The sequence below is a fragment of the Carlito syrichta genome, unplaced genomic scaffold, assembly GCF_000164805.1.
Source record: "Carlito syrichta isolate Samal-C Ts95f unplaced genomic scaffold, Tarsius_syrichta-2.0.1 Scaffold316442, whole genome shotgun sequence".
Taxonomy (NCBI): domain Eukaryota; kingdom Metazoa; phylum Chordata; class Mammalia; order Primates; family Tarsiidae; genus Carlito; species Carlito syrichta.
The window spans coordinates 448,621-476,033 of record NW_007260538.1 but is presented as its reverse complement, the minus strand read 5'-3'; the positions used below and the strand labels follow the sequence as shown (position 1 = coordinate 476,033).

Here is a 27,413-nt window from a genome sequence, read left to right as displayed (position 1 = left end):
GAACCCGCGGGCTCAGGCAATCTACTCACCTCAGCCTCCCAAAGGCGCGGAATGACAGGCTGAGCCACCGAGCCCGGCTACAGTTTTTTTTCAGTACAAATTCACAATGCAGGCTTTTCTTAAATGGTCCTTGTTTTTTGTGAAATCCTGGTTCCTGTTCAAATGAACTATGTTACATCAGTTGTCAACTTTGGCTGCCCATTGGATCACAGGGAAACTTTGAGCCTGGGTCCCCCCGCCACCCTGCCCCAGAATCTAATGCCACTGGTCTGGAGGCCCCCGAGTGTACAGATTTCTCAAAGCCAAGGCTGGGGGTCTCTGCTTCAAATGGCTCTTTGGGTCACGGCTGGCTCTGCCTGGGGATGACTTTGCACACGGCTCCCACAGCAACCCCGACCCTCTAAAAGAACATTAGACATTATGATGGGGACAGGGAAATAAAGAAAGGAAGAAGGGAGGGAGGGGAGGAAGGAGACAGATGGGCCCTCATCAGAAAGACGGATGAGAAGAGCCAGTCTCGTGGAGAGCTTCAGAGAAGTGAGAGGGAGACAAGGCCAGCCTCCAGAACCTGCCAGGACCATACAGGAAGGCAGTGAACCCCTGGAGCTGGACACCTGCTGAGAGTTCAGATGGCTTCAAAATTCCATCCTGCAGCCCATTCCAGATGTGCTGGGCCCACAGGACGTCCAGCTGGGCCCACACAGCCCCACTGATGAGGAGCGCCTATGCGGTCTGTTTCTTTTTTTGGGGGGTTGGAATCTCACTCTGTCGCCCAGACTGGAGGGCAGTGGCCGCTCCCGGCCACCGCAGCCTCGACTGCTGGGCTCTGGCGATCCTTCCGCCTCAGCCTTCCAAGTAGCTGGAACTACAGGCGCGCGCGACCACACCCGGCTGATTTTTTGATTTATTGTAGAGATGAGGTCTCGCCAAGTTGCCCAGGCGGGTCTCGAACCCACAGGCTCAGGCAATCCACTCACCTCAGCCTCCCGAGGCGCGGGATTACAGGCTGAGCCACCAAGCCCAGCTGCGGTCTGTTTCTTTAAACATTAAGATGCACCAAAATGGTACTCTGTCTCTCCGCTTTCCTGGGAGAGGGCAGGGGCAGGGTTAAGAATGACATTCAGGAAGAAGCTGTGACACAGTCATCGGGTCTTCGGCCAAGCATCAGTCACGCCTTTGCCACAGAACACGAGGTGATCAGTGCTACTAATACTAACAAAGTATTGCCCTCCGTAGTTAAATGATACAGGATTCCAGTTTTTCTGGAAATGTGTTCGTGTCTCTCAAAAACTACACATAAAATGTGTAAACATAAAATAAACTCAAACCCTCTAGAACCCTTATAGAAAAGTCTTGTTTTTAAAAATCTATACTTTGGTATTAAAGGTGATTACATTTTATTTTATTTTTGTTTGTAGAGACGGAGTCTCAGTCTGTTGCCCAGGCTGGCCTAAAACTCCTGGTCTCAAGCGATCCTCCCGCCATGGCCTCCCAAAGCGCTGGGATCACAGGTGTGAGCCACCATGCCCGGCTGCGATGGCAGTTTAAATGCATCTTAATTAGATGTGTCTGTCCATCCTCAGAAGGCACAGGGGCTGGTGGGTGGCAGGGGGTCTGCTCCTCAAAGGACACTCACAGTGGGAATAAACAATGGTGTTTTCATACAGCTGATGGTGACACTTTATTAAGGTAAAAGCACGCCCTTCCTTAAAGTGCATTAGGCAGGTGCACATTCTCATAGACATAAACGAGTGAGGTTGAGGTTAGCGAGGTCAGGCGTCTACAAGGTCATGTCATGGGGAGTAGAGTCATGCTTTCCAGACATCCAGTGTTTTGTGAGTGGGGCATGGCTGGGCGGGATCCAGGGTGACACTCGGGGCCTGTTCTGGGGGGAGGTGGCACGGCCAACCTTGATTTACACGGAGCCACCCTCTGAGGACGTGGCTCTGCCTCTCTCTCCCTCCCCTATGCCCAGACAGGGGACCTATGACCCCGACCCCGAGGGGCCATAGGGGCAAAAGGTGGCACACTTCAGCAGGCCCAACATGGAGCTGACAAGCAAGGCTCCATCCAGTCCATCCGAGTGTCTCTGCTGTTCCCATCAACTGCCCTCCAGAAAGCGATTCTGTTCCATGACGGAAGTGGGGGACGAGGCGTCAGATCACGCGGTGTGGACTCCATCCCCAGGGACTCAGAGCTGAGGAAGTTTAATTTCAGGCAGCTTCTCTTAGCAATGAGATGTAGGCTTTGCCCTTTTTAAAAAACATGATGGTTGGAAAGCCAGAAGGCCAAGATGTCCAGGCTTGAAGCAAGGATGGGGTTGGTGATTACCCTCCCTCCCTGCCTCAGGGTCTCCAGGCAGCCTGCTGTCCACTCGCCAAGAGGCAGGGCAAGCCGGGCTCGGTGGCTCAGCCTGTCATCCCGTGCCTTTGGGAGGCTGAGGTGAGTGGATGGCCTGAGCCCGCGGGTTCGAGACCCGCCTGGGCAGCGAGACCTCATCTCTACAATAAATCAAAAAAATCAGCCGGGCGTGGTAGCACGTGCCTGTAATTCCGGCTACTTGGAAGGCTGAGGAGGAAGGATCGCGGGAGCCCAGCAGGTCGAGGCTGCGGTGGCCGGGAGCGGCCACTGCACTCCAGTCTGGGCGACAGAGTGAGACTCCAACTCAAAAAAAAAAAAAAAAAAAGAGGCAGGGCAGCATACACTCGCTGTACGGAACGGCCATGGGAACGTGCTGATTTCAATTTTCACTGGCAGCTTTTCCAGGCTGCTTGAGGACGGTGAAGACTACTTTTAGGGAGGACATCCGGTGTGGTGAGGCCGCCACTGCGGTGACCACTGGGCTGACCACACTGTCTCAGTGACATCCTGCAGGTCCAAGTCCTGGTCCTGTCGAGGGCTGGAGACCCAGTGACCCACTCAACACCCACTGCCGGCTCCCTGGTGCTGGAAGAACAACCCAGCCTGGACCCAAAGCCCCAGCCTCTATCCTGGAGTCACTCTGGTGGGTGAAGTGACCCTTGTTCCAACCTGGTTTTCAGCTTAAGTTGGACCAGCAGGTGGGCAGGGCTGAGGAGTAGCCTGGCCATCTTCCTAGAAAGCACACCCACTGTCAAGTAAACCTGAAGAGTGAGATGTGCTAGACTGAGCTCCTTCATTGCACATCCTAGTGTTTAGAGATGTCAGGGCCATCCATGTGCCTGCCGGGGCCCCAGGATCATGCCTGAAATGCTTTCAGTGCTCCAGCTGGCATGTCTGCTTTTTGTTTTTACTTTTGAGACTGGCAGAGATGGGCGGAGGTCGCTCAGAGGCAGGTGGCGGGGCGGGGTCTGAAACGTGACAGCTTGAAAATGAGCCTCCAGTGTCCATGTCAAAGTCTTAAAGCAGCTGATCAAATTCTCCCCAAATTCCATGGAAACAGGCTGTCCTCCCTGCCCCATGCAGCCCTCAGCTCAAGCACCTTCAGCAGGACCAACAGGGGAACACCCCTGGGGGCATCTGGGCTCAAAGAAGGGTGTAGGATGGTGGCAGCGGCCAGGACTCACCACCCTCATGTCTAGGATTCCACCAGGATAGGCACAGATGTCCTGGCTTGGCTCCGTGACCAGAATCCCCAGTGGAGTCTCTGAGGAGACAGTCATTAGATGGTACACACCCTAGTCCTCAGAACTTCCCTGGAGTATCCCGACCAGATGCTGATAGGTGTCTCTCTCCACCCGCCACGAGTGATGCCGTTCCACATACTCCTTGCCACGGGCCACCATGTCTTTCTCTAATACAGGGTCACTAATCAGCCTCTTCGCCAATTGAACAAACTCCTGCAAGAAAACGAAGAGAAAAAGATGTAAATCATGGGTAAGGGGGATTTGCAGCTGCATTTGAGAGCTCATACCCCCATGAGCTTCTGGTCTCCCTTCAGTCTGCCTCCCTGACCCTGGAGAAGGTGACTTCTGGGGAGGGGCAGGGTTAATGCAATCCCTGGGACTAAGAGACAACAGACAGGCTGAACAGGCCCTGGTTTCCTAGATGCAGGTGCCAACTCCAACAGGGTCAACAGAGAAACACACAGGCTTTGCAGGGCTCCCTAGGTAGAGTACGGCCTCAGTGTAGTGGCTGGTGGTGCTGCTCTGGGGACATGCACAAGCTCAAAGTTGCAGGAGTGGCTGGGCAGTTTGAATCATCACCCTAAGTGAAGTCACGCAGGAACAGGAAGCCAAATACCGCATGTTCTCACTTGTCAGCAGGAGCTAAGCTGAGGGTCAGCAAAGGCACTGAGAATCGTATAATGCCAGCCTGGGTGACGTAGTAAGACCCTATCTCCATAAAAAGGAAAAAAATTAGTCAGGAGTGGTGGTGTGCACCTCTAGTTCTAACTACTTGGGAGGCTGAGGCAGGAGGATCGCCTGAGCCCAGGAGGTTGAGGCTGCAGTGAGCTCTGATGGTGGCACTGCACTCCTGCCTGGGTGACAGGTGAAACTTCGATTCAAAACAACAAAAAGAATGGTACAATGGACGCTGGAGACTCAGAAAGGGGCGAAATCACCTGTACAATGGTACTAGAGGGGGTGGTAGATACCCCTAAAGTCCAGATATCTTCACCACTGTAAGATGTGTCCTGTGACCAAAAGCCATAACTCATAAACCCAAACTGCCCGTGAGATAGACACACACACATACACACACGCGTGCACGTGCGCACACACATACACACACACACACACACACACACACACACAGGAGTGCACACGTGGCTGAGCATCCGGGGAGTTCCTGGCCACACCTTCCTCTCTGTTATCTCTCCAGTGACTCTCGATTCGGATTCCTTCCCTCTCTCATGGGTGCCTGAGATGAGAGCTTGGGTCTCACTCCAACCTGGGCCCCACGTACACACGCCCCACTCGATTTCACAGCATTAGTTCTGTCACCTCCACGGGGCGCAGAGCGTGAGGTCACGTCAAGGGCAGCGGCGGGTGTGGTGGAAAGCACTTGCAGTCAGCAGAGTCTGACCTGGATTCAAATCCTTCGGCACCACCCAGCCCAGCTGTGTGGCTTTGAGCAAGCTGGGGAACACCTCTGAGCCCCATGCTTCTCATTGGAAAAGGACACTGGGAACTTGCTGGGTAAGCCCAGCCCTGTTCCAAGGCCCCCCCGGGCCCCTCCGTTGGTCCCCTCCCCCACTCTTGCCCTTTCTTCTGTGGCCCAGTCCAGAATGCATTCCTGCTCACGCTCTTACGGACTGAGGCTCGCAGACACGCAGTAATGGAAGAGCGCTCCCGCTGTTCGGTTGTCATACAAAGCCCTTCAGAATTAGAAAGAAATGAGAATGATCTTGATTGTCAAAGAGCTTTGGCGGGGCATGGTGGCTCATGCCTGTAATCTCAGCACTTTGGGAGGCTGAGGCAGGAGGACTGCTTGAGCCCAGGAGTTTGAGACCAGCCTGGGAGATCCCTGTCCCTACAAAAATAAAATAAAATAAAATAGCTGGATGCGGTGACTCATGCCTATAGTTGGGAGATTAAGGCAGGAGGTTCACTTGAGTCCAGGAGCTTGAGGCGAGCCTGGGCAATATAGCAAGACTCCCTATGGGGAGGGGGCTGTTTTTTACTTATTATGCTTGCACATAAGTCAGTCAGGAGGGTGAGTTTAGATTTCTACCCTGCCCTTTATGTGTGTGCAATTGTGTACATTTTTTTTTTTTTTTGAGTTGGAGTCTTACTCTGTGGCCCAGACTGGAGTGCAGTGGCCGCTCCCGGCCACCGCAGCCTCGACCTGCTGGGCTCCGGCGATCCTTCCAAGTAGCTGGAGCTACAGGTATGCGCTACCACGCCCGGCTGATTTTTGGATTGATTGTAGAGATGAGGTCTCGCCAAGTTGCCCAGGCGGGTCTCGAACCCGCGGACTCAGGCCATCCACTCACCTCGGCCTCCCAAAGGCGCGGGATGACAGGCTGCGCCACCGAGCCCGGCTCTGTGTACATTTCTTAACTGCTCTGTGCCTCACTTTCTCAACTGGAAATTAAGAACAACCACAGGACCTGCTCCCCGGGGTGTTGTCAAGAAATTAGATGAATGAACACAAACCCCAGACTTAGGGCAGAGCCCAGCCCATGCGTGGCTACCATCTGCATTCTTAGTCCCCCAAAGCCACCATCAATTCCAAGAAGGCAACAGTGCCCAGAATGACTCTATAGTACTCTGCTATTCAAAGAGGATGCCCTGAGTAGGGCACGATGGCTCACACCTGTCATCCCAGCACTTTGGGAGGCTGAGGTGAGAGGATTGCCTGAGCCTACGGGTTCAAGACCAGCCTGGGCAAGACGGCGAGACCTCGTCTCTACAATAAATACATTTTTAAAAAATTAGCTGGGCGTGGTGGTACACACCTGTAGTTCCAGCTACTCGGAAGGCTAAGGCAGAAGGATCACTTGAGCTCAGCAGGTTGAGGCTGGGGCAGCCACGAGCAGGCCACTGCACTCCATCCTGGGCAACAGAGTGAGACTCCGACTTTAAAAAAAAAGAAAGAAAAAGGGACGTCCACATAGTCTCAAAATTACTGTTAATTAAACGTTGAATGCCTTTTACAGCTAGCAATATCAACAGCCATGTTTACGATGGAGTTGAGTTCTATTTTTCATGTATTATGTTTACACTTTATAGTAAATTGGTGTGTTTTATAATAAAAATGTAACATATTTATTCCCATCTCACTGTGGAACAGCGTTATTTGCATTAGTTGAGAGGCTCCTGGCTTTGTGCATTATTTTATGACGCCAGTCATATCTTTGATTTATCTGACGCAAACATGGGTGGAAGTCCAGCCCCCCCCGCTTATTATTTCTATGGAACCGATGGTCATTTTGCAAAATCCTGAAGGACGGTTTCTAGGACTAGGTTGTGATAAAATCCACCTCTCCCCACCCTGCATGGAAGATAGAACCAAGAACACAGATTTAAATGAAGCAAGGACGTGGGAACAGTATATTGGCTGCTGGTGAAATAGAACCCTGGGTGAGTGGTGGACAGAAGGGACAGAAAAGTGGAGAAAGGGCAGAAAAGTCAGCCAGGCACAGTGGTTCACGCCTGTAATCCTAACACTTTGGGAGGCTGAGGCAGGAGGACAGCTTGAGCCCAGAAGTTCGAGACTAGCATGGGTAAAATAATCAGACTGCATCTACACAAAAAATGAAAAATTAGCTGGACGTGGTGGCATGCACTTACAGTCCCAGCTACTTGGGAGGCTGAAATGGGAGGATCCCTTGAGCCTGTCACTCCCAGGAGCGACCATGCCACTGTACTCCAGCCAGGACAACAGAGACCCCAACTCAAAAAAAAAAGAAAAGAAACAAAGAAAACTCCTTCTCCTGAATCCTGACAGTCACTCCTGGAGGCTCTGGGATGACTTTCTTCTGGACTGACACAGCTGCATGGTTGTGACGGCCACTTCACCCCTGTACATTTGCTTTGCTGCTCTCGCCACTGAGGGGCTGGTTGATTTCCTCTTCCCAAGGCTCTGGGTCGCTGGTCACTTGCTGTGACTCACAGGAGACATCAGAAGAGACGTGTATGACTGCCAAGCTGAGCTTCCAAAGGTCTTGCAGCTTCTGCTCTCCTGGAGCTGGAAACCAAGAGGCTAGTCTCCTTGAGGATAGGTGACCAGGGGACACAGGTGCTCAGAGAGCACCAGTACCCATAGCCAGACACCTGAGGGATGCCATCTCAGACATGCAGACCCCGGTGAGCTGTCAGAAGGTCCCAGGATGATGGCACCTGGGACCACACCAGAACATACCCACGAGCCCAGCATAAATGCTGACACAGCAAACCGTGAGCAACTATTATGATGGTAGCTTTAAGCCATTGAGTTTCAGAATTCTTGGTGATACAGCAACACACAACTGATATTCTTGCCAGGACTCAGCTCTGCCTTCCTCTTAGATGAAAAAGAAAACCCCTGGACCAGATATGGTGGCCCACACCCATAACCTCAGTACTTTGGGAGGCCGAGAATGGAAGATCCCCTGAGCCCAGGAGTTTGAGACCAGCCTGGGCAATGTAGTGAGACCCATCTCTACAAAAAACAAATAAATTAGCCAGGCATGGTGGTGCATGCTTGTAGTCCCAGCTACTAGGGAGCCTGAGGAAGGAAGATCACTTGAGCCCAGGAGTTTGAGGCTGCAGTGAGCTACAATTGAGCCATGATATTGCAGCCTGGGCAACAGAGTGAGACCTTGTAAAAAAAAGAAAAGAAAATAAAAGATCCTGAGGCAAGGAAAGGGCAAAGGAAAGAGGAAAGGAAAGGAAAAACATGGAAGAAAGAAAAAAATCCTGATTTTAAGAAAATTCTAGCCCTTTGCAACTAGGTCTGTGAAGAACCCCCCCACCCCCAATTCCAAGAGTCAGTCCTGGTCAGTCCAAACCAACTGTGATGCTGTGGCAGACACACCCTAGGGCGTCCCCATGCCCCTGCTTGTGACTTCAGTGGGACCTGGGCCTTGGTTCCAACCAATGGAATATAGCAAGTGATCGTACTTATTTTCCCAAGAGGACTTAAAGTCAGTCATAGGAAAACTCTGAATTTCAGGTTCGGTGTGTTAAATGAAATGACCCGAAGCTTCCTCCAGATGCTTCCGACAGGACAGCTTATTGATGGGAGATGTTGATGGAGAAGCTTCTCCACACTGGTGCATGCAGCTGGCGTTCGCCGATCGCGGGCGTCCCTCAAGCTGTTCTGGCTGAATCCCTTGAGTTAATTAAGGCTTTGTCTGTGGGTTTAATTCTCAGGCTTTGCTGTGAGAATCTCTTTTTTGTTGTTTGTTTTTGAATCGGGGTCTCTCTCTGTTGCCCAGGCTGGAGGGCAGTGGCACAATCACAGTTCACTGTGGCCTCAACCTCCTGGACTCAGGCGATCCTTCCGCCTCAGCCTCTTGAATAGCTGGAACTATAGGCACGCGCCACCATGTCCGACTAGTTTTTTAAAATTTTTTCTAAGGACGAGGTCTCGCTATTGGCCCAGTCTGGTCTCAAACTCCTGAACTCAATTAGTCCTCCTGCCTCAGCCTCCCAAAGTGCTGGGACTTCAGGTAAAACCACTGTGCCCGGTTGCTATTAGAATCTCTTTCAGAGCTTGCGAAACACACACACTACACAAACACCCTCAGCCCCAGGATTCTTTAAAACAAATTTTGTACAGATAGGATCTGGCTGTGTTGCTCAGGCAGGTCTCAGACCAACCCAAACACCTCCCACCAGGTCCCACCTCCAACTCTGGGAGTCACTTTGAAACATGAGACTTGTAGGGGACAAACATCCACAGACAGGTCCCTGGTCCCTGCAGGAGCAGGACGCTGGAATGGTGAGAGGAGCATGGGGGTCTCTGGCATGAGAAAAGAGGAGGCTAGATGTGGGGTGCATTCTGCCCACAGGGCAAGGAAGGTCAACCCTGTGTGACTCTGGACCGAGGGGAGGAGCAGCCTCCATGAGATTCAATCGCACTCTCAAACATGCAGTCAACAAGCACAGGGGCGGGGCACACCTATCTCCCAGCACTTTGGATGGCAGAGGCGAGAGGATTGCCTTAGCCCAGGGGTTCAAGACCAGCCCGGGCAACTTGGCGAGACCTCGTTTTTACAGTAAACCAAAAAATAAAAAAATTAAAAAAATAGCAGTGCATGACGGTACACGCCTGTAGTTACAACTATTTGGAAGGCTGAGTCAAAAGGACCACCTGAGCCCAGCAGGCCGAGACATGAGCATGCCGAGGCCATAAGTATGCCACTGCACTCCAGCCTGGGTGACAGAGTGAAACTCCGACACACAAAACAAAACAAAACAAAACAAAAAACCAAGCACAGGGCAGGTCAGAATTTCACAGCAGCCAACAGGGTCATGCACTTGAACTACGTGTTGGTGGAAGCTCGGGTCCAGGTTTTGGAGTACTTAACAACAGGCTCCATATTGGTGCATGCAGTCACCTCCAGCTGGGTGGGAGGCCCCTCCCAGACCCAACAGGGCAGGCTTAATGAGCTAAAGCCAAAGAAAGTTCCAGACAAAGCCTCAAGCCGCTCCCATTGGTTCAGATAAGAGTTTTGGCACCAAAGTCACCAAATGGAAAAATTGTTTACGAGCACTTTTTGGATTTGGGAACTGCAGGAAAGTGAGCAGGAATTGTGCTATCACCATGACCCCTCACCCCCTGTGGACAGAGACAGGCACAGGGAGGTCCCCCAGGAGCCTGCCAGGTGATGCTTCAGGCAGGGGCAGAAAGGGGAACCAGCCCCACCTCCTCTCGCCCTGCTGTGAGGGTGCAGGGAGCAAGGAGCAAGGAGCGCTAGCCACACACAGATGGGAGACTGGAGCCACCAAGGACACCAGAGCCAATGCCAGCCACCGTCTTCTGTGCCTCTCCTGCCCCTGCTTCCCGGCCTACTGCAGGACTGAACTGCCCAATCCCCAACCCCCAGCCAGAGACAGCCTCGGCAGCCCTGGAGTGCTCCCAAGGCAGGAGTCTCGAGTATGGAGATGCGGGGAGAGTGAGGGAGATGTGCTCCCGTGTGAGGTCCAGAAAATGGCTTCTCTCAGCACAACTCAGAGGAGGGGTGAGTTCGCAAATGAGAAGGGATGAGGGCCAGGCTCCGTGGCTCAGCCTGTCATCCCACGCCTTTGGGAGGCTGAGGTGAGTAGATTGCCTGAGGCCGTGGGTTCGAGACCCGCCTGGGCAGCGAGACCTCATCTCTACAATAAATCAAAAATCAGCCAGGCGTGGTAGCACACACCTGTAATTCCAGCTACTCGGAAGGCTGAGGCGGAAGGATCGCCGGAGCCCAGCAGGTGAGGCTGCGGTGGCCGGGAGCGGCCACTGCACTCCAGTCTGGGCGACAGAGTGAGACTCCAACTCAAAAAAAAAAAAAGAAGGGATGAGGTGCCAGGGGAAGGAAGGGAGAGAGAAAGAGGGAGGGCGGGGACAGGGAGGGAGGGGAGAAGGAAGAGGGGGTGGAAGGAGGGAAGGAGGAGGAAGGAAAGAGGGAGGGAGGGAGGGGGAAGAGCAAAAGGACTTCCCTGCATGGCAGGCTGTGGCCGGCCTCTGAGCAGTCAGGGAAAGGCAGTCCCTGGCTCTCTCTGCTCTGCACAGCATCTTATGCAGAGCCTGTGAATAGCATGAAATGTCACCGGCTGGGCATGGACAAGAAGCCTGACAGGTGCCTGTGGCGGGCGGAAGGACTGCTGTCATTTGCAGCTTTGAAGGGAAAAGGAGCCGGGCTTGGTGGCTCAGCCTGTAATCCCGCGCCTTTGGGAGGCTGAGGTGAGTGGATTGCCTGAGCCCGCGGGTTTGAGACCCGCCTGGGCAGCGAGACCTCATCTCTACAATAAATCAAAAAATCAGCCGGGCGTGGTAGTGCATGCCTGTAATTCTGGCTACTTGGAAGGCTGAGGCGGAAGGCTCACCTGAGCCCGGCAGGTCAAGGCTGCAGTGGCCGGGAGCGTGCCACTGTCCTCCAGCCTGGGTGACAGAGTGAAACTCCAACTCAAAAATAAAAACATTAGCGAGGCGTGGTGGCACATGCCTGTAGTCCCAGCTGTTTGGGAGCCTGAGGCAGAAGGATCACCTGAGCTCAGGTCAAAAGCTGCTGTGGCCCTGATTGTGCTACAGTCTTCCAGCCTGGGCAACAGAATAAGATCCTGGCTCAAAAAAAAAAAAGAAAGGAAAAAGGAAAGACAGCAGTTGGACTGCCCTGTGGGGTTGCAGCACAGTTCAGCATCAGACCAAAATCACAAGACAGGCTGTCCAAAAGGGCTACCCTATCGCCAGGGCGCAATCATCTCTTCAAAAGTCACTCTGCACCGCCCCACCCCTGCCCTCAGGGAGCTTCCAGGTGGGGGGGGAGGAGGCAGCTGAAAAATACACAATGAAAATTGTAATGATGGCTGGACTCACACCTATAATTCCAGTGCTTTGGGAGGCTGAGGCAGGACTGCTTGAGGCCAGGGGTTCCAGACCAGACTGGGCAACACAGCAAGACTCTATCTCCACAAAACATAAAATAATTAGCCAGGTGTGGTGGTAGGCACCTGTAATCCCAGCTACTCAGGAGGTTGAGCCCAGAAGGTTGAGACCGAGGTGAGCTGTGATCATGCCCTGTACTCCAGTCTGGGCGACAGGGCAAGACCTGTCACTACAAAAGTACATAAATAAATGGTGGAAGCCGGGCTCGGTGGCTCAGCCTGTAATCCCGCGCCTTTGGGAGGCTGAGGTGAGTGGATTGCCTGAGCCCACAGGTTCGAGACCTGCCTGGGCAATTTGGCGAGACCTCATCTATACAATAAATCAAAAAAATGAGCTGGGCATGGTAGTGTGTGCCTGTAGTTCCAGCTACTCGGAAGGCTGAGGCAGAAGGATCGCCGGAGCCCGGCAGGTCGAGGCTGCGGTGGCTGTGAGTGTGCCACTGCACTCCAGCCTGAGCGACAGAGTGAGACTCCAACTCAAAAAAAAAAAATGGTGACGAGAACTGTGAACAGAAACACAGGTGCAGTGACAGCGCCGGGATCAAGAGGACTTTCAAGCCAAGCAATGGCTGTGGAGGAGCAGCCCGGAGACAGCGTGGTTAGCAACCTGCTCATGAGGAGGCCCGAAGGGAAGGACAGCTTCAGGTGCTGGACAGAGGCTCGGCATGGGAGGAAGGTGGCGAGGACACACAGGGCCTGGCAGCTGGGCCAGGAGCATTTTCTTCCATGGACAGTGGGGAAGCCAGAAGCACTCAGCTGTGGGTGGAGGGGACTAGGTTTCCCTTTGGTCAAGGTCCCTATGGCTGCCGGGAGCTGGACAGAACGAGCTGTCACAACAGCCCAGGCAAGACCCGGTAGGGCTGTGGGGTAGGAGCCCGCAGGGATGGGAACCGGCTGCATCTTGGAGACAGAGCCTACAGGAAGCGGGGATGGGAGAGATGCAGGTTGGGAGGGCATGGAGTCCAGGACAGGGAGCCGAGGAAGTACACACAACTGCGGTGGAAAGGGTGCCCAGACCCCATGCCTTCCTCTGTGGCTTCACCTGGCCACCGCAGCCTGAGAGTGTCTTCCACAGGCCCCTGGCAGGGGCTGCAGGAACCAAATCACCACCCTGTTCCCTGGGATTTCAGGACGCATCTAAACAAGCCTCAGAGCTGACCTGCAGTGGCGGCGTTCTGGTGTTCTGTCGTAAGGCGGGGAGCGGGCTGAGCTGCACTTCGTCTGTGCCAACACCTGGGCAGCAAAAGGTGTGCCTACCTGGTTGGCAGGCATCTGGGCTGTGACCACCTTGGCAGCAGGAGTTGTTCAAGCTGTGCCTCCCTGGTTGGCAAGAAGCACCCAGGCCATGCCCACCTGATCAGCAGGCACCCGGGCTAGCTTGCCTTAGTGGGCTGGAGGCACCTGGGCCGTGTCCTCCTGGTCAGCAGGAGGCATCCAGGCAGTGCTGGGGCTCCAGGAAGGACACACTCCCAAAGAAACTGGTGGAGCCCTGCGGAAGCAGGTTCTCTCCCGGTGGTTGCCCTGAGCCTCACCGAGCCGCCCCCATCTCAATCCACACTGGAACGTGCGGCTGGCATTCCTGCAGGTGCTGGCGGGCCCAGCTGGGGCCACAGGTGTCCCTGTGCCCGGGAGGGGATGGACAGATGAGGTGGGAGTCTGCCCCCATCCTGCTGGTGGGCCTGTGCTCTCAGCTGGAGGAAGACACGGCCCTCTCTCCCCCATGCTTTAAGAGAACTCCAGACACACAAACCAGAGCGGGGCCCAGCACAGAGCCCTGTGCCCTCTGAGTTGGACGCACGTTATGGCCCGGTCTCTCCTGCCCAAGCAGTGAGCCCCACCTGGTGGCTGGTCCCGGCCTCGCCGGTCACGCCACACTGTGGCTCCCTGCACTCCTGTGGTGGGTGGTTGGTCCAAGCAGCGTCCCTTCCCACGACACTTGGCCCCCTGCGGCATCTGACTTCCAGGACAGCAGAACAGGCGGTGGAGACCCCAAAGATGCCCCTTCTCCCCAGGAATGCAGGCAGAGTAAGCTGTGAGAACCACATCAGAGGACTGGAGAGGGGGGAGGGTGGCCTCTCCCAAAACAAGGGAGGACAGGAGGGAGGGAGGGAGGGACACAGAAAGTCAGAGTCAGGGATCGAGGGAGAGAGACAGAGGGAGACAAAAGACAAGGAGAGAGAGGGAGAGAGACATGGAGGGAGACAGAGGGAGACAGACAGGGAGAGAGAGGGAGAAACAGGGAGAGAGAGGGAGAGAGACAGAGGGAGACAGATAAGGAGAGAGATAGAGGTGGTGAGACAGAGGGAGACAGAGAGGAGACAGACAGAGGGAGACAGAGACAGGGGAGAGACAGAGGGAGACAGAAAGGAGAGAGACAGAGACAGAGAAGAGAGAGACAGAGGGAGACAGAGAGGGAGACACAGAAAGACACATGTAGAGAGAGGGAGAAGAGATGTAGAGACTGACACAGAAGGAAATAGAGGGAGAAGGAGAAACAGAGGGAGAGACAGAGACAGGGGAAGCATAAGAGACAGACACAGAGACAGACAGAAAAGGAGAGACTGAGAGAGGGAGAGACAGGAAGAACAAGAAACAGAGACACAAGAGAGACAATGGGACAAAAGGAGAAATATAGAGCAGACAGAGACAGAGACAGGCAAGAAGAGACAGAGGAAGGGACAGAGAAACAGAGATGGAAAGACAGGAAGAGACAGAGACAGAAGCAATGAGGGACAGAGACAGAGACTGAAAGGGAGAGACAGAGACAGAGAAAAAACAATGAGAGCGAAATAGAGACAGAGATAGGAAGGAGAGGAGAATGGCAGGTCATCGTGAGGGATCCCCTAGCCTGGTCTCTAACCAGTCTCCACCCACCCAGAGGTCATGCAAGGCTCGTGCTCTGTGGACCACGACAACACCTCCTCCCCCCTCCCCACCAGGGGACTGCGGCGGGGATCCAGGGAGACGGGCAGGTGAGGATCCCTGCCCTCACCCCTGCCCATCCTGAGAGTATCTGTACTGCGTGGGAACCACCACCACACGTGGCCTCTGAGACCTGAGATGTGGACAGGCCAACTGCGTTTTTACAGATTATTTACGTTCAATGGGTCTAAGTTTTAAAACGAATACTCAAATCAGTTATCCAAAAATTTAAAGTATGCTGGGGACAACCTGGCTAGGTGAAGCTCCTTTTCAACCGTAAGTCGCATGAGGCCTTGATGAAAATCAAGAAATTTGGTAAAAATTTAGTCTCCGCATTGAGATGTGCTCAACATGCAATACACACACACACACACACACACACACACACACACACACACACACACACACACACAGGATTTCGGGGGCTTGGTATGAGAAAGACGGTAAACACCTCATTCATAATTATGTTGATTACAGTCTGAGATAGTACGCATGCGGGCGCCATCTTGGGAGTCCGTGTCCCTGGCAAACACCGTCTGGGCGTCTAACCTATAGCCCTTCAGGCAGGCCGATGTGGTCAGGTTATCACTGTCCTAGTGTTATTATTATTTTACTCCAAAAGGTTTCACTATTGCACAATAAGTAAGCAATATGGCCGCACACCTCCAAATCCGTGTGAATACATTTTGGGCTAACTTAACAGAGTTCGTACATAGCTCATCCAGGCTTCCTTTGACCTTGAATGGAAGTCTCATCAGTGCAGGGAGGTTCTGCCTCTGGGTGTTTAGGGTGATGAGGGCCCACGGTATGCCAGGCACTGGTGGGGCTCACACATCACAAAGCAATCAATTTCCAAGAACTATATGTGTTAGATTAAAAAGTTAAAACAAAGGGCCAGGCACAGTGGCTCATGTCTGTACTCTGGGCTCGTTGGGAGACCAAGGTGGGAGGATTGCTCAGAGCCCAGGCGTTTGAGACCAGGCGTTTGAGACCAGCCTGAGCAACATAGCGAGACCTCCTTGCTCTACAAACACACACACACACACACAAGCACTCACTATTTTTTAAGTAAGCCAGGTGTGGTGGTGTGTGCCTGTAGTCCCAGTTACTGGGGAGGCTAAGTAGGGAGGACGACTTGAGCCTCAAAGTTTAGACCAGCCTGGGCAACATAGCAAGACAGTGTTTCTACAAAAAAGAAAAAAAAAATTAATTAGCTAGGTGTGGTGGTGTGTGCCTGTCATCCTAGTTACTCAGGAGGCTGGAGGATTGCTTGAGCCCAGGAGACGGAGGCTGCAGTGAGCTGTGATTGCACCACTGCATTCCAGCCTGAGTGACAGAGCAAGGCTCTATTCCTATGGGAAAAAAAAATACAAAAAGAAAAAAAGTGGTGGCTCATTCCATCATCCCAGCACTTTGGGAGGCAGAGGCGGGAGGATTGTCTGAGCCCATGAGTTTGAGACCAGCCTGGGCAACTTGGCAAGATCTCATCTCTATAGTAAATCAAAAGCATTAGCCAGGTATGGAGGCCTGTGCCTGTGGTTCCAGCTTCCCGGAAGGTTGAGGTGGAAGGCCAAGGCTGTGGCAGCCATGAGTGTGACCCTGTACTCCAGCCTGGACAGCAGAGTAAGACTCTAACTCAAAAAGAAAAAAAAAAAAGAATAATTTACATGCTGTTGGGTGACTACCACTCCAAATCCCATAGGAAGGAGACCTGGAGTGAGAGTCATGGGAAATTATCAATTCTCAATGGCCTAGCTGAGGGCAGGGCTCCTGCTGGGAGCGACCCCCAGGGACAAAATGCGAGTGCTTTCCACGAAGCACAGCTCCCCTCATGGAGAACAAAACAGGCCAAGCACAGATCATCTAAAGTCTCATCCTAGGTGAGGGGAGAGAACACCGCCCTCCCTCCATCGTTATTCCTAAGAGACGATCACCATCTCGAGTGCAAGACAAGAAATAGGTCCAGCCTCACTCCAATCCCAAGAGGAAACGAGGTCTGAGCACCGTGCTGCCCGCCCCAAAGTCTGGACGCCACTGTTTTCCCATCAGACCTCATTCTTGCCAAGCGTTAACCATTGTTAAACCACTGATGGACTGTTAGAGTCATTACTGCTTAAAGAAAACTCAACCATCTTCAGTAAAAAAATGTAAATCACGGCGAACACTAAGGGCCATGCCTGGGACATGAAACGCACTGTGTTCATGCTAGTTGTCACCATCACCATTACTCCAAAATTTGTCTTTCTCTACTGTTGTCTACAAACAGAACCTCCCAGCAAAATAAGCAGGAGCTCCATGTTCAAGGCTGACCCTAGGAGAGTATTGATTCACAGTTTCTATTAAATGTCAAATGGATTTTAATTTTGAAGCTATAAAACGGAGCAATAAAAAGCCCAGGCAAATAGCTCAACTCTTTTCTTCTTCTTAAAAAGAGGCATAACAGGATTGTCGCAGTAATGAAAAATCAATGTTTAGTAGGTTTGGGAAGCTCTGTTTAAATTGAAGTTGTCTGGGGTGAGGTGTGTAAAAATAGAGATTATTCTGCTCCTACCATGACTGAATATGTTTCATCATCAAGTTTTAAAACGTCTTCTGTATTCGACGCAGTGGGCTGTCCTGACAAGCTCCCCATGGCAAGCTTCCTTCTCCCGCCACCCCATGATCTGTGGGCATCCCCCTTTCGCTGGTCAACCCCCAACAAACACCGAATGCCAGGTGTGGCCCAGGTGCCATGGCTGCACCGTGCACGGCACAAAAGTCCCCAAAACGAGGCGTCATTTTACAGCTGAAGAAACTGCTCTCACAGATCTAAGCGAGGTGGGGACAAGGCCAGGGAGGCCAAGGAGCTATCAATAAACCCATGGTCAAGGTTACCGGCCTGGCACAGCCATAAACACTGTGGAAAAGTATACACCGTGGAAAAGAATACCATGGGGAAAAGTAGACCAGGCATGGCTCACGCTTGTGATCCCAGCACTTTGGGAGGCCGAAGCAGGAGGATCACTTGAGGAAAGGAGTATGGGCAACATAGCAAGATGTCTTCTCTATTAAAAAATGTAAAACTTAGCTGGGTATGGCGGTGGGCACCTGAAGTCCCAGTTACTCAGAAGGGCTGAGGAGGGAGGATCACTTGAGCCCAGGAGTTTGAGGCTGCAGTGAGCTGTGCCCGTATGATTGCACTCCAGCCTGAGAGACAGCAAGGGAGACGCAAAGTGTTGAAAAGGGGTCAGGGGACTGGGCACTTCCTGTGATGGAGAAGCAGAGATACCCACGTGGCCACACAGCAGTGAAGACCTGGCAGGCAGGGTTAGCTTGGGGACGGAGCATGGGCCATCACAGAGCCTGGACTTCATTCCGGGCACAGTGGGACGCCAGGCATTTGAGGCAGGGATACTACTGGCCTGCTCCCCCTCAGCCTTACCCACTTGCTTCCCCAAGCATGTTTCTAGCTCCTTCTCCCAACTGCACCCTGGACTTCTATCTCCAGCTGCTCACTGGATAATGAAGGATTCACGAGAGGGACTCGGGGGGGGGGGGGGGACATAGTTTTCTCCCACAGGACCCTGTAATGTCCCCCCTTGAGGGAGCTCCATCATCTCACACGTGATGCATTGATTACCTGAAGGTTCCAACTCTGCTGCCGTGACCACCTTCTCTCCCTGTCCACAGCCAGCTGAGTTGGCACCGCGGAAATTCTCCCCTTACTGCTCTTCCTGAACGAGTTTTCTATAGCTACATAACAATCTGCCACACACTTAGGGCTTAGAAGGACACCCGCATATGATCTTGTGGTTTCTGTAGGTCAAAGTTCAGGCACGGCAGAGCTAATTTTCCAGCTCAGCATCTCATAAGCCTGAACTTGAGGTGTTAGCTGGGAGGGTTCCCGCCTGGAGCTAGGGGTCCCCAGCCTGGGGAACTTGGCAAAGCCTCATCTCTACAATAAATAAAAAAAATTAGCTGGGCATGATAGCACACGCCTGTTGTTCCAGCTACTCAGGGGACTGAGGTGGAAGGATTGCCTGAGCCCAGCAGGTCAAGGCTGCGGGGGCTATGATCGTGCCACTGCACTCCAGCCTGGACAACTGAGAGTCCTACTCAAAATAAAAAATAAAAAATTAGAGTTGGCTGAGTTATCCCCACTTATAAATCTGTACCATCCACATAAAAATTGAATTTTTAGCCTTTCTTCTGAAGTAGCAAAGACTGCAGCTGTGCCCTCCCTGTCCCTGGGGTGGCACGTGGCCAGGTGCCTTCCCTCCCGGCATGCCCACGTGCCATCCACACATCGACCCTGGACTTCCTGCCCAGCATGGGTTGTGCCTGCCTTGGCTTCTAGTTTTCTGCTTCCACCAGTCGGCCGGGCCCATGCTTGTCTGTTGTGGGCTTTTCCCTGAAGGCCTTGTTGCCACCACCTGGGCTAACCGAGGCAGTCACGTGGTCATAGCTGGTGTTGCAATCTCAAGCCTTCCTGGGCAAGATGGGCATGCCCTCTGAAGGCTTTTGGAGACTGTGCCGGCACTTTGCATGCCCAGCAGATGCCAGGCTAGGGGGCGGCAAGGACAGCGATCATCCCATGCCACCCTCGAAGGCATGAAGAGTGCAGTCTGCAAGCGCAGCACACACACAGGCCTCTGTGAAAGGATAGTGGGGGCAGGGTTCTGGCTCCCAGAAAACCTGCCTCACAGAGACCCTTGGCGTCTGCGTAGGGTTTTGGTGGGTGGAGGGGGCGTAGGAGGGGGAAAGTCCCATTTCTGTTCCTTTTGTTGGTTTAGTTTTTGTGATGGCTAATTTTATCTTACGGGTCAACGTTACCAGTTTGAGAGATGCCCAGAGAGCTGGGAGAACATTATTTCCAGGTGTTTCTGGAAGACTCGCATTTGAATCTGCAGATCGAGGAAGGAAGACCCACCTCATCGATGTGACTGGGCACCATCCAATCTAAATAGAAGAGGCTGGGCACCATGACTCATGCCTGTCACCCAGCACTTTGGAAGTCCAAGGTGGAGGACTGCCTGACCCCAGGGGTTCGAGCCCAGCCTGGGCAACTTGGCAAGACCTCTTCTCTACAACAAATCAAATCAAAGACGTAGCTGGGCGTAGTGGTACACACCTGCAGTTCCAGCTACTTGGAAGGCTGAGGCAGAGGGATCAACTGAGCCCAGCAGGTTGAGGCTGCAGTGGCCATGAGCATAAGACAAAGTGAGACTCCTACGCAAAAAAAAAAAAAAAAAAAAAAAAAAAAAAAAAGCCGGAGGAAGAGGGAAGTATCTCTGTCTCTTCTCCAGCAGGGACACCCTTCTTCCCTGAGACATCAAGCTCCTGATTCCTGGGCTTTTAGACTCCAAGAACACGTGACATTTTTCTTTCTGTGCCTGGCTTATTTCACTTAACATAAAGACCTCCAGTTCCAGCCACGTTGCTGGGAATGATGAGATTTCATTCTTTCTTATGGCTGATAGTACTCCACTGTATAAATATACCAAGATCTCTTCATCCATTTAGCCTCTGACATACACTTGGGCTAACTCCCTGCCTCTGCTGTTGTGAATACAACCACAATAAACATGGGGTGGGATGTCTCTTTGATGTGCAGATTTCCTTTCTTTTGGGTAAATACCTGGCTCTTGGGCCTTCAGCACTGGACTGAGTCATATCACTGGCTTTCCTGGGTCTCCAGCTTGGAGACAACAGGTGGTAGTGTTGCCGGTCTCGGTGACCAGGCTAGCCAATTGCTACAGTAAGTCTCAACCTCTCCATCTCTCTGTGTGTGTGTGTGTGTGTGTGTGTGTGTGTGTGTGTGTCTGCCTGTCTGTCTCTGTCTCTCTCATCTCTCTCTCTCTCTCTCTCTCTCTCTCTCTCTCTCTCTCTCGGTCTCTCTCTCTCTCTGTGTGTGTGTGTGTGTGTGTGTGTGTGTGTGTCTGTGTCTGTGTCTGCCTGTCTGTCTCTGTCTCTCTCATCTCTCTCTCTCTCGGTCTCTCTCTCTCTGTGTGTGTGTGTGTGTGTCTGTGTCTGCCTGTCTGTCTCTGTCTCTGTCTCATCTCTCTCTCTTGGTCTCTGTGTGTGTGTGTGTGTGTGTGTGTGTGTGTGCACGTGTGCGTATGTACTACATATATATAAAGTCTCCTACTGGTTCTGTTCCTCTGGGAAACCCTGACTAACAGTTTATAAAAGGTTCACAAAAATAAACAAAAAGCATGGGGGACATCCTTTAACAGCTATTCACATCCTTCGTGCAGAATGTGTGTAAAATGAGCTTCCCTTTTTGAAAAACCAATAACCAGGGCATCACATGTGCAATCTAACATGTTGGGCTTCATCTTTTTGTATTGTTTCTTCATCTTCTTAATTAGGGAATGAAAAAATGCAGAACTACGAACCTCAGATTTCGCATGGATATGAACATCATTCACTTTAACTCTGCAAGGCTGACGTTCTGGCATGGGTGCTCCTTCTTAATAAATGAGATGCTGGTTCTTATGCATATTTGAATACATATTTGAAATTAATTTGGCAATACTGGCAACCCACTAGTGGTTCATTCCATCTAAGTTTCTTAGTCCCTGACTTATTATTTCTTTTTTGAGTCAGGGTCTCACTGTGTCCCCAGACTGGAGTGCAGTGGCACACTCATGGCCACCACAGCCTTGACCTGCTGGGCTCAGGCAATCCTTCCACCTCAGCCTTCCAAGTAGCTGGAACTACAGGTGCGCACCACCATACCCGGATAGTTTTTTGATTTATTGTAAAGATGAGGTCTCACCAAGTTGCCCAGGCTGATCTTGAACCTCTGGAGTCAGGCAATCCTCTCGCCTCCGCCTATCAAAGTGCTGGAATGACAGGTGTGAGTACCAGGCATCCGGCTCCTGAATTATTGAAGAGTCAAATTTGTTCTTAAAGCAATAGCTCCTGCCTTGTGCTAGGGAAAGTCTAACTGAGATCATAAGAAAAACAAAACTGGCCAGGAACGGCCACTGCACTCCAGTCTGGGCGACAGAGGGAGACTCCAACTCAAAAAAAAAAAAAAAAAAAAAGAGAGAGAGAAAACAAAACCAGGCCGGGTGCAACATCTGTGTCTAGCACGCTTTCTCAAGGTGTGTTAAGAAACACATCCTACCCCCATATAAAACTGGAAGAATTCTATTTTTTAAAACATCCTTTGAGAAACTAACCTGAAAGTGTTGAAACCAAAATAAGTCTGCAACGAAGCTTGGCAAGTGCGGCATAGCTGTGTCTGATGGCTTGTACAAAGCCAGTAATGTGCAGAAATGACTTGAATACGTCAGAGACAGGATAGCTATTTGCAAGTATTAAAAGACATATCTCACAAGAGGCTACATGAAATCAAGATAGCCAAACTGCCTCCGCTCTCCTGTTCAGCCTAATATATCCATTTCTAAGTGACTGCAATTCAGATATTCACTGATAAAGTTACAGTGGGTTTTTTTTTGGTGCTCTGAAATTGAGCTATTAAATAAATGGACATCGCATTTTGGGAGATGGAAAATAAAAAATAAAATAAATAAAAATTTTTAAAAAGCACTGCCAGAGGGGAGATAATATTCTCTGACCTGAAGCTTGGCTAGAGTTGATTTTGAGGGCTTTACTACATGGTAAAAAGCAATAATAAGGCTTTGTTTGGATTAACAAGTAACTACTGAAAAGTCTTCATATCCTGACATTGGTCTGGCTTTTGGATATTACTATCAAAAAGAAAGTTGTAGTCGGGTGTGGTGGTTCACGCCTGTGATCCCAACACTTTGGTAGGAGGAGGCGAGAGGATTGCCTGAGCTCAGGGGTTCCAGTCCAGCTGGGCAGTGTGGGAAGACCTTGTCTCTACAATAAAGAAATAAACACAAAATTAGCCAGGCGTGGTGGCGCATGCATGTAGTTCCAGCTACTTGGAAGGCTGAGGAGAAGGATCGCCCGAACCCAGTAGGTCGAGGCTATGGTGGCCATGAGTGTGCTACTGCACTCCAGCCTTGGCAACACAGTGAGACTCTGACTCAAAAAAAAAAAAAAGAAAGAAAGAAAGAAAGGGTGTCAGTACTGCACTTGCCTTTTGTAGACAGCAACATATACAGCCCTGGGCCCACCTTAGCTATTTCTATGCGGTCATGATATATAGTTACAGACCGGGCCTTGGCTCTTGGCTCATACATAACCCCCCTTAGCCCTGGTCTTTGGTTACAGTTGTAGGGTGTGTCAGGCCTCAGGACACAGAATCTCTCCACCTTCTGCCCTCCATCCCCTGCCCCAAGGCAGGACCCCAGTCTACCCAGCCTTTCTGACGGCTGGTCTTAAGACCCTCCCCACAGATGTTCCCACCCTACGCCCTGAAGGAAGAAATGCGGAAGTCATGAAGCTTCCTTTAAAACCCATAAGGGTGGGGCTTGGTGGCTCAGCCTGTAATCCCGTGCTTTGGGAGGCCGAGGTGTGTGAATTGCCTGAGCCTGTGGGTTTGAGACCCACTTGGGCAAGTTGGCGAGACCTCATCTCTGCAATAAATCAAAAGTGGGCAGGGCATGGTAGCGCGTGCCTGTAGTTCCAGCTACTTGGACGGCTGAGGCGGAAGGATCGCCGGAGCCCAGCAGGTCGAGGCTGCGGTGGCCAGGAGCGGCCACGGCACTCCAGTCTGGGTGACAGAGACAGACTCCAACAAAAAAAATTTAAATTAAATTTTAAAAAACACAAAAAACCCATAAAGACTGGGCAGGGAGTTTTTACTGACTGCAGAGGCCCCTGGAGGAGGTGGAGGGGGACATGAGAACTCCACCCTTCCCCTATACCTTGCCCTACACATCTCTTCATCCATATCCTTTGCAATATCCTTAAATCAGCAAATTTAAGCAAGCGTTTCCCTGAGTCCTGTGATCCGTTCTGGCAAATTAGTCGAACCCAAAGAGGGAGTCGAGGGAACCCCAATCTGAAGCCGGTCGGTCCGAAGTTCTGGAAGCCTGGAATTGTGACTAGTGTGGTGGGGGGGCGGGGTAGTCTTGGGGGCTGAGCCCTCAGCTGTGGCATCTGACCCATCTCCAGCTAGACAAGTGTTGGAATTGAGAATGGAGTCAGAGGCCAGCCAGGTGGTATCTGCTGCTTGGTGTGTGTGGAAAAGCCCCTACACCTTGGCCAGAGTCTTCTTTTGTGATGACTGTTGCAGTGGTGGGACAGTCGAGGGGGAACACTGACTGGGGGTTTATCCTAAATACAGTTGGCTTCCCAGGTCTGGTGATGATGCCTGGCAACTTGCACCCCGCCACACCCCCGTGAAGTCCACTTTCACCTTGCTTGCGCGGAATTTGTTTACAATTTCGGAACAAACAGGGAGTAAAAAAAGCAACCTATAATCATGCAAAAGGAAAGAGAAAACTACTGTGAATGAAACATCTGCTACACAAAATTTTAAAACCGGAGTTTTTAGGCCGAGTGTGGCGGCTCATAATCCCAGCACTGTGGAAGGCCAAGGCGGGAGGATCACTTGAGACCAGGAGTTTGTGACTAGCCTGGGCGACATAGCAGGAGCCTATCTCTACAAAAAATAATTTTTTAAAAATTAGCAAGCATGGTAACCCATGCTTGTAGTCCCAGTTACTCAGAGGCTGAGGAAGGAAGGAAGGAAGGAAAGAAAGAAATACCAAATATTTTAATTTTTAATTTTTTTTTTTTTTTGAGTTGGAGTCTCCCTCTGTCGCCCAGACTGGAGTGCAGTGGCCACTCCCAGCCACCGCAGCCTTGACCTGCTGGGCTCCGGCGATCCTTCCGCCTCAGCCTTCCAAGTAGCCGGAATTACAGGCGCGCACTACCACGCCCGGCTAATTTTTGACTTATTGTAGAGATGAGGTCTCACCAAGTTGCCCAGGTGGGTCTCGAACCCGCGGGCTCCGGCAGTCCACTCACCTCAGCCTTCCAAGGCGCGGGATTACAGGCTGAGTCACCGAGCCCGGCTTGAATTTTTAATTTTTAAGCATAACTCCCTGTATTTCTGAATATAACACATGCTTTAATAAAGATGGTTATGTAAGTAGACCTAATTTTTAAATATGCAGACTCAAAGAACACAGGTCAGGTCTAACATTTTTACTAACACTTAGTTACAGGCACCTGCAGTGACAATGCCTTTCTGTTTAGAGACATCAAGAATCTGCTGAGTCCCAACCGTGTGTCTGATCCCCGACTGTGTGCCCGATCCCCGACTGTGTGCCCTGAAGCCCCAATTATGTGCCATGAGCCCCGACTGTGTGCCACACACCTGTAAAGCTCTGCCATTAGCACACTCAACCCACGTCACACTCAAGAGGCAGAAAGGACTCTGAGTTCCACTAAGTCAGAAGAGAAAGTGGGGCTGAGGGACACATGTGCCTTGGCTGGTGCCACAGCTCTGCAGGGGACCACGGGCATCAGAGGCAGGCAGACCCTGGAGGGTATGTCCCGGAACCACTTCCCACTGTGCAGCACCTTCAGCTACTGGGGGTGGGGGAGTCACTTGGCAACCAGCTGTGCCCGCAGCCTCTGTTTCCAAAGGCACACATGTGTTTCCAAATTCACACCAGTACCCTGCTTATGTTGTGCCTTTGTTTCCAGGGATTAAAAGTGATCACAGACACAGCTGTCTTCCAGAAGCCAGGAGCTGCTACAAACATGAAATTGTGTTTGAAAAGTGCCCATTTCAGCCTGGCACAGTGGCTCACACCTGTCATCCCAGCACTTTGGGAGGCAGAGGTGAGAGGATTGCCTGAGCTCAAGGGTTCGAGATCAGCCTGGGCCACTTGACGAGACCTTGTCTCTACAATAAATGAAAAAAATTAACTAGGCATGGTGGTGCACACCTGTAGTTCCAGCTACTTGGAAGGCTGAGGTGGAAGGATCGCCTGAGCTCAGCAGGTCGAGGCTGCAGTGGCCGTGAGCGTGCCACTGCACTCCAGGCTGGGCGACAGAGTGAGATTCTGACTCAAAAAAAAAAAGAAAAGTGGCCATTTCAGACATCCAAGCATCTAAGGTGAGGCATCTTGCTCAGCCCGACAGAGCAACTTGGGGAAAAGACACAATGTTCCTGCTTCTGGAAACCTCCTGGGGGCCCGTCTGGGCAGCTACCCAGCTACCTACACAGGGCTGCTTCTGCAATGGGAATACTAAGAACAAACAAACAGACAGAGCCTCGGACTCTCTTCACTAACCACAGGTGCAAACTGCTCAGACAAGGTGACTGAGGTAAGTCACTTCCTTACCTGAGGATCTGAAAACAACAGTCCCGTGACTTCATGTTTGACCACAGCTGCATTCCCAGGGATGTTCCTGGCCAGCACCGGGACTTCCAGATCCATGGCCTGCAGGAGACAGGACAAGAGAAGGCAGGTGGCCATCACGCCAAGGGCCCCTGTTGTGAGAGGAGCCAGCCAGGGGAGGGTCGTATCCTGGGCTTGTTGGACCCCTGGCACCTCGCAGGAACTACACCTCACCAAAGAGATGTCCCAACCCAAGGTGGCATTTCCAAAATACACCTGGATTTTAATTACTTACTGTATCTGGAAGCTTTGTAAAACTCACACGGTCATCGTTTGCCTTGACATAATTATTGCAAAGCACAAAGAAAACCCCTCTCCACATGCTCATTTGACACCTCACCTGCTATTTGTGGTCTACATTTTTAATTGCCATCATTACTTTCCCTGATGAGTCATTTTGTCCCAGCTCAGGTTGTATAAATGCCACAGCGGCCCAACATGTCTCTCCAGCACCAGACAAAAGTAAGAAGCAATGATGTATCATTCTAATTATTCATGAAGCTGCGTTTCCGCTCCTAAAAGTCTGCACGTGGCTCCTCACAGCCTGGCACCCACTGGCAGCAAGACCACAAGAAGACACGTGAAAACAACATGCAGTACTGGCCTCACCCACCTGGTCGGGTGGCACTGAGCAGGTTCTCCCTACAGTGCCTCAAAGATGCATGGTGTCAGTTCAAGAGGAACCTGAATCCAGCTTCAAAGGGATCCCACTGACCACAGTCGGACAATTTTGCAGTTTTGAAAAGAATATTGATTGTAATCGAGTATAATGCACTCAATTTAAAACATACACGATTCCCTGGGGACGAGAGAGCGCTGAAAAGAAGACAGAGGAAGAGGATAATAAAAGCAGAAGAAAGAAAAGGGAGAGCTGACTGCTGCAGTGGTTCAAGCCTGTAATCCCAGCACTTAGGGAGGTCAGGGCTATAGGACTTCTTGAGCCCAGGAGTTTGAGACCAACTTAGGCAACATAGTGAGACCTCGTTTCTAAAACTAAAAATAACCAGACATGGAGGTGCATGCCTGTAGTCCCAGCTACTTGGGAGAGTGAGGTGGAAGGACTGCTTCCCACTTTGCACTCCAACCTGGGAAGCAAAGTGAGACTCCAACGAGGGAGGGAGAGAGGGAGGGAAAGAAAGAAAGGTAAAGAAAGAGAGAGGAAGCCGGGCTCGGTGGCTCAGCCTGTAATCCCGCGCCTTTGGGAGGCTGAGGT

At 51.6% G+C, this 27,413-nt stretch overlaps 1 protein-coding gene across 1 annotated transcript in view; it reads right to left on the bottom strand.

The window, feature by feature from the left end:
• Positions 1-2,735: 2,735 nt before the first annotated feature.
• The window catches only part of GLT1D1 (glycosyltransferase 1 domain containing 1), a 111,480-nt gene continuing 86,802 nt past the window's right edge, over positions 2,736-27,413 (bottom strand). The window contains exons 12-13 of the mRNA XM_021707217.1: positions 26,144-26,242; positions 2,736-3,818 (exon numbers count right to left, since the gene is read on the bottom strand). Coding sequence (XP_021562892.1) covers positions 3,657-3,818; positions 26,144-26,242 — 261 coding nt within the window. The 3' untranslated portion in view covers positions 2,736-3,656. The remainder of the gene's footprint in view (positions 3,819-26,143; positions 26,243-27,413) is intronic.